The sequence below is a fragment of the Nanorana parkeri genome, unplaced genomic scaffold (assembly GCF_000935625.1).
Source record: "Nanorana parkeri isolate BGI_ZX_2015 unplaced genomic scaffold, ASM93562v1 scaffold1437, whole genome shotgun sequence".
NCBI lineage: Eukaryota > Metazoa > Chordata > Amphibia > Anura > Dicroglossidae > Nanorana > Nanorana parkeri.
Genome location: NW_017307705.1, coordinates 392859 through 400274, shown reverse-complemented (window position 1 = coordinate 400274; position 7416 = coordinate 392859). Strand labels below are relative to the sequence as shown.

Genomic DNA, 7416 nt, shown 5'->3' with positions numbered 1-7416 from the left:
GGGGGGGGGCGGGCGGTGAGTGTGAGGCGGGGAGGAGGTGCGGCGTGGAGATCGTGGATCTGGCAGAGGCGAGCGTGAGGTGGGGAGAAGGTGCGGCGCACAGCATGTGTGGAGCCGTGAACAGGGCCAACTGATCGGAAGCCGATTAATCGATTATTGAAAAAGTTGACAACTTTTTCAATAATCGATTATAATCGATTATGTCGATTAGTTGTTGCAGCCCTAATATATATATCCGAAATGTCCATAGTACAAAAACATCAGAAAATCCCTAGCTTCTCTCCTCCCCACTGGGCACCGGCTGCAAGCTTCGGTCTGTGTACCGTCCAATCCCCGCTGCTCTCCCCGTCTGTGTCAGCATAGGCAGCATGGATCAGAGGGGACACAGAGCTAATCCAGCTGCCGGCACCCAGCGGGGCAGAGAGACCAGTCCGGAGGCTGAGCATGGCGGTGCAGGGAGGAGAGCTTGCCTCTGGTGATAGGAGAGGGTGCTGAGCATTCAGGATGAAGAGAGAGGAACACAAACACTGAGCGATCAGTATTGATCACTAACAGGGTTATTCACAAAAGGGTGAAGGGTTTGGAGAAGGCAGGAGAAGTGAACAATCTAGGACAACATAGCCGATTTGGAAAAATTCTCCCATTCAGCTCACTTTCCAGTTCAGCTAAGTTGTCCTATTTTGTTCCCTTCTCCTGCCTTCTCCAAACTCTTCACCCTTTTGTGAATAACCCTGTTAGTGTTTGTTAATAACTGAGGACGTAGTGAATACAATGTCCCCAGATATAAATGAACACGAAGTGGCTCAGTACAGAGGCTTCCTGTCTATTGATGACCGGGTTGATAGTAAATATCTCCAGATTGTGAATGAATGCCCGGCTTTCTGAATAGTTGGGGAAAGCTGGCCAATTAGGTAACCAGGCGGCGAGTCATTACCTGCCCCCTGGCTTCCTGATTGGCCAGAAAGCCGGCTCCATGCTCCCTCGTCACCTTGTGACGAGGGAGCATGGAGACGGCTTCCCTGCTAATCGGGCAGGCGGGCGGTGCGTCATTAAACGCCTTCCGACTAATCGGGAAGCTGGCCAGCTAGTCATTACATGCCGCCCGGCTTCCTTAATGGGACTTCTGGTATCAGCATTCGGTATTGCGGAGTACCGGGAAAAAAAATATTGGTACTTGATACCGAAAAACCATCATCAGTGCATCCCTAATGAATATAAGCACTCTGTGTATTTTAAAATCTTCTTCTGCTTTTTGGACTTTTGTAGTAAACATGTTTGTTTCTGCCTGCAAGCCTTTTGTTTTCTTGTACAAGTGATATATATTCATTCATTTTCTATAGTGTCGCCTTGTCTTTTGTAAGCGTATTTTTCTTCCCCCTCCAAACTGTTCCTATTTTTCTTTTCATCTATAAGAAATGAAAACTTCCCTCCCAGTTTTGGTCCTATGTTTCATGCTATTAATTAGAGAGCTGCATATTGTTTGATATTCTGTTACGGCAATACTTCACCGCATGAAAAAGACACAAGCTATGCACTCTCGGAGTTATGTGTCTTTAATGAAGCAACATTATAATTATGTTCCCATTATCCCAGGCACTTGTGTTGCCTTCTGATTCACGTTGATACGGCCAATTAGTGCAAAATACCTTGTTTTTTTCCCCCGTTTTTTTTCCCCTTCTTCTCTGCCACATCTTAATATTTGAATGGCCTGTTTTCTCAGAGGTGTTAATAAAATTTTAGAAGGAGGGTTGGGGGTCTGGGTTCGCTTCTTTTTGGAAGAGTATGAAATAGGGCATTAAGTTTTGCTTCAATGGTTTACAAAAATGAATGCGCAGCACAGTGTAGGGGTGAGGAGAGGGGGTGCTGGCTGGTGAAAGTGTTTAAAAGGGAACTTCGCAGTATATTTGGATTTTTTAAATAAAACCAACTGCCAGAATATTGCAGACGATTCGTGTAATTGCATTAGGAGCACACACTAATTGCTGCATTAATGACAATATCTGCTTTCCGTGACCTCAGCCAGCCGGCCGCGAGCTCTGCCCAGTCTGCCGGCCGCTACCTCCTGTGTGTCCCGTGGCTGCTGTGATCTCTGGGCATCTGCATTTGCCGGCCTGACCTCTGCCCAGCAGCGTGTGCTTGCCCTGTTTGTCAGATTCTGCCTGCCCTACCCTCTGTACCTCAGCATCTGCTTATCAAATCTTCTGCACGTCCGATTTCACTTGCTGTAACTTCTACCCCTTGCGATATCTGTGTGCTAGCTTGTGCTTGCCATGCCCTGAGGATTCAGCTTATGTTTGCTGTGCATTAGACATATTGGCATGTGTGCTTGTGATGACCTTGAGTGGGCAGTGTATGTCTTCGTGATCCCAAATCTTAGCTGTAAGGGTGTGCTTGCTGTGACCTTGAGGTGTAAGTCTGTGATCTTGCATTATCCGTGTGCACTGTAGCGGGTTATGTGTGCTTGCTTTGACTTTCAGATGACAGTGCATGCTTGCCGTGGCCTTTAGAGTGGCACAGCATGTGCATGTTGTGACCTTGGACAGTCTTGGTGAGTTATCCTTAATGTTAGGATGACTCACTGTGTGCTTGGGTTCAGCTGGCGATATCGCAGTTCCTGTGTCCTTCAGATGACATCTGGAACTTGCTGTGTTCCTGACTTAAGGTACTCCTTGCTGCAATCTCATCAGTGTGTAGTTGGTGAGATCTTAAAGTATAATTTAGTATACTCACTTTTTGGCATATATCTACTGCTAGCAAGCAGTAGATATATGCCCCGTGATTAAAAAAAAAAATTGAAAAAATCAGGCAAATACCTAATTACTTCCCAGTTCCAGTGCCGCTCATTCCAGGCTGAAGCACTCCTGGCTCCTGAACGGGTGCAGGTGCAGTAGAGGGGAGAGGAGAGAAAATAAAACTCAATGGACGCAGCCGGGAGCTCGGACACCGTGGGACTGCTGTGGATCAGAGACTGGCACCAGTGCTGGAGGGACTGTTGGAAACGAGTGGAAGGAAGAAGATTGCATCAATCACCAGCATTGGGGGGGCGACTTTTATGTAATTTTAAGATGTCACAGCATGTACTCTTTGTTACCTTGAGATGTTGTGGCGTATGCTTGCCTATACACCTGCAGGTTATCCACAGAGAAATTGTTTTAGACCTTCTCTTCTGATTCATCACCTTTGTATTTATATGCCAAGGTTAAGAACTTCTGTCATTTGGAACAGCCTGAGGACCCTAAAAGGTGTGCATGAGGTTCATCTATAATAGCTTTCATTCTCCTCTGAGTGGTAAACATTAACCAGAAAATGTGTACAGAAAAATCTTAGCTGACTGATCTACCCGTGTACAGGAACCGAGAAACAGAAATATAATTTAAAGCCTTTTCACCAGTATTGGTATACAAAGTACCCCCAGATGTGAAGAGGTACGGATATTAAACAATTGTGTTTTTTTTTTTTTTATTCTGCAGACATCTAGACCATCACAAGCTATGGGAGTCAAACGAGTTTGCTGTTTCCTGCTTTAAAATTATCATGTACTCTATTCAGGTAAGTCTTTGGGAAGCACTTTCATGGTCAGGTTAGAAGTTATATATTTTTATGACTGCATGGTAGTACACTCTACTGCTTTTAAAATAAATGTTTATTGTAGGGGATAGCTAGTAGTAGTTACATTCAACTGGACTTGTAATGTTGAAGATGTTTTGTAGCCACTTCTTTAGTTCCCATGAGTGTCGGGAACATAAGGCAACATTCATATCCACACAGGTAGAACAGACCCCTAATGCAATCACAACGTCAAGGCAGATGTTGATTGTCCAAGAAGGGGATGGGAGGTGGGAATGTTGTGGAATCCCCCTCCTGTTCTGTTCTAGTTTGCTTTAGTTAAAGGAACAGGGTGGTTCCACAACTTTCACACCTCTTGGACAATCAACATCAGCACATTCCATGGAGATTGGATTAAGGCGCCTGTTCTACCTGTGTGATTATAAAGGTTGGGTATGTTCCTGACACACATTAGGACTAAAGAAGTGGCTTGGAGAAGCTACAAAACGTCTTCTTACAGAACAAATCCAGTTGAATGTGACTACTACTAGCTATACCATGACCTGGATTAATGAGATTAAAAGAAAAGTAAAGCCAAACCTTTTTTTTGGCTTTACTTCTCTTTGGGGTCACAGGGGTACACTTACTAATGTACTCTTGTGACCCATAATCAGATGATATTGGGCTATTGCCTGCTCTCTTTTGACTGGGCAGAGCTGTCCACAGTTCAGAAGGACCACCCCGGCTGCCTAATTGACAGCTGGCTCTGCCTCTCTGCATGTGGCTGAGATCCCGAGACTGGAATCCCTGCCGAGGGTTGTGAATGACCGTCACTGACCTCTACCAGGAGCAGAGGCCAAGAGCTGACTGATCAGCAGTCATGTCATTGGTCAGCTCTCGGTCTGTGTGGGACAGCTGTCGTGTCCCACTGCAGCTCTAAGCTTCGGGTAGAATGTTTTACTCTCCACGCTCTTCTCTTACAGTCACTGTTATCAGTTCACATTGGCTTGAGGGCAATGAATGTTTTAATTCCCTTCACAACTACTTATGTTTGTGAACCATTGATTGTGTTATATATGAAATCACAGCTGTATTGGGTTTGTTGTTTTGGAACTACACTGTGCCACCGTAACGGTACCCTCCTATGTTTTACAGGCTCAGTACTCTCATCATGTGATCCAGCAGATCCTTGGGCACCTGAATTTTCACAAGAGGGCTTCTCCTCGCATACGAGCAGGCATTGTGCAGGTTCTTCTTGAAGCGGTCGCCATTGCTGCTAAAGGCTCCATCGGTACATATGCTACTGTATAATCTTCTCTTCTGCTTGTAATATCTGCATCATCCTAAAATGTATGTAAAGGCAAGAAAAAGTGAGGGGAAATCCAAAATGTCGAGTTGTCCCGAGAATAGGAGGTGAAGCAAAATGGAGAAAATCTTAGCTATAGAAAAGGGTAGTTTTTCACAATTTGTAGAGATTTTCCCTTCCTGTTACGTGTCTGCAGGTCAGGAAGTGAAGGGGTATCGCCCTCAAATTGACGTTGTTTTAACCATTCCATATTCTGTCATGATCGCTTTACATATACCTCTGGACCCCTGCTTTAGACTATGGAGTTGGTGTTATATTGCAGATCTTTACCCCCATATGGTCACTTGGATACAGAAAAGCTAAATTTGCAGATACACCCATTATAGAAGGAATTTTGGGAGGGAGATATTGAGGCCCGATAGCCAGTTGCAGCTTCTTTGTTAAACGTGGGGGAGGTCCCTATTGACACAAAAAGTTGGTTACACTTCCTTTTGAATTAATAAGGCACATGTCAACCTTTTTATGTTTATTATTTTAAGTTAAAAGAATACTGCCCCTGAGCCCCATAATGCAACTTAAGGTCCCATTCACACTGAGCGATTTTGCGCGATATCGTGGATATTTACCGCGCGATATCGCTCTCCAATGCATGGAAATGGGGCTCTGTCCGTCGCTGTCGCTGGTTGTGCGTCGCTACAGCAGGACCCTTTTTGGAGCGGATTTTGCCGCAATTCTAGTTTGCTCAATGTAACCATTGCGATATCGCGCAAAATTTAAATCGCGCGACAAACGCGCGATTTGCAAATCGCTCAGTGTGAATGGGGCCTAAAATGTAAGCAGAAATCACACGTTCTCCATGTTATTGTAGATTGCAGAGATTGTGTTGTTATCAGAGTCTGCTGTGGGTAAGAGGCATTACCGTTTTTTTTTTTTTTTAAAGCATCAATAAAATTGGTAAAAACTTGATCCCAATGATGAGTATATGTAGAAAACATGAAGAATATTCTACTTATAGCCGATAGTTAATAATGCAATATATGGGGGGGCTCCAGATGCTTGAAGGGAATGTATGGGCAGTACTTTTCTTTAAAAATCCTGCAAGGAAAGAAAAATGCTCGTTGGTCTTCCAGAACTCCAATGAGCTCCTAAATTTCCATTTTCAGCCATGCCTGCTAGACTACAGAACTCTGCCTATCCCCCTGCCCTTCTCTGTTCCTCTCCACATGCATACATTGATTTATTTCCCAGCAAAACCATGCTACTACCATGACTCCAAAGAGCCTTGCCTACACATGGCGTGTAAGGGAAGGGTTCTTGGGAGATGAAGTACTGGGGGCGTGCCCAAGTTGGTAGGAACTGACCTCACAGAGCTGCCCCTGCAAGAATTTTACAAGAATGGAGATTGTCACTGGGAGTAATGAAAGCTGTTTCTGACTACAGGAAAAAGAAAAACACTGAGGACATGAGCTAGGGAGGCAGAGGGAGGTATGGAGATAAATATGGGTAATGCCTGGACATACTCTTTAACATCCTTCTCCCAAAATGTATTACGAAAAAAGCCTACTTGTATGGTATAAAATGTAATGCATTTACTAATTTCTTTGGAAGCTTCCAGCACATTTCAGGCTCCCTAGATGGCAACATGCGACAAGTTCTTAAGCTGGGCATGCTTTGCTCAGTTTTTTTTTTTTTTTTTTCTTGTTCTGCCCACGGTTTTTAATTCGACTTTTGTCGAGTCGCTTGCAGGACCACCCACAACCAATTCAGTAGGAATCGGCCAATATTCAAGCAGTCTATGGTCAGCCTTGGCTAAAGAATGAACAGCTTAGCTGCCCACTTTGGGCAACTGTTATTTGGAAACTGAGCTCTAAAATCCATTCCCACGCAGCACAGAGACTTTTCTGTTTTCTTTTTTCCCCCTAGTTTTTATACTTATCTCCTGTAAAAATTAGTTTGGATACAAAGTAAATGCCATTCGTGGTAAAAATAGCTCTTCCTGTTATTTTAAATGGACAAAAACAATTTTTTTTCATGTTCACTCTGCTTTTTGTGCAGTATGTTTTTGGCATATCCTTACGTGACTTTTTGTTTTTTTTAGCAGCCGGGTTTTTAACCAGTTGACATCCGCGGTGTTAAACCTCCTTCCCATCCAGGCCATTTTTCAGTATTCAGCGCTGCGGTACTTTGACTGACATTTATTCCGTCATGCAGCGCTGTACTGAAATGAATTGTATACCCTTTTTTGGGGACAGATAGAGCTTTCTTTTGGTGGTATTTATTCACCACTGGGGGTTTTATTTTTTTATATATGAAGGAAAAAATTACAGATTTTTAAAAAAAAAAACAGTTTCCCCTATATTAAATTCTAAAACATTTATAATTTCCCAATTTTTTGGTAAAATATAAAAGACGGGGTCTAGTCGGGTAAAGAGACACTAAACATGTCAAGCCTTGCGCGCGAAACCTCAAAAAAACTAAATTACCCAAAATTGGCCATAGGCGACGCTTTAAAAGCTGTTACCGCTCATCAGTTTAGTGTTATCAGTGATTGATGGCCCTAAAAT

The 7416-nt window shown here is 43.7% G+C and overlaps 1 protein-coding gene across 3 annotated transcripts in view; it reads left to right on the top strand.

The window, feature by feature from the left end:
• The window catches only part of EFR3A (EFR3 homolog A), a 77240-nt gene that overhangs the window by 9726 nt on the left and 60098 nt on the right, over positions 1 to 7416 (top strand). For all 3 annotated transcript variants that reach the window (XM_018569978.1, XM_018569979.1, XM_018569980.1), the window contains exons 7-8: positions 3471 to 3549; positions 4702 to 4837. In XM_018569978.1, the coding sequence (XP_018425480.1) occupies positions 3471 to 3549; positions 4702 to 4837 (215 nt within the window). The remainder of the gene's footprint in view (positions 1 to 3470; positions 3550 to 4701; positions 4838 to 7416) is intronic.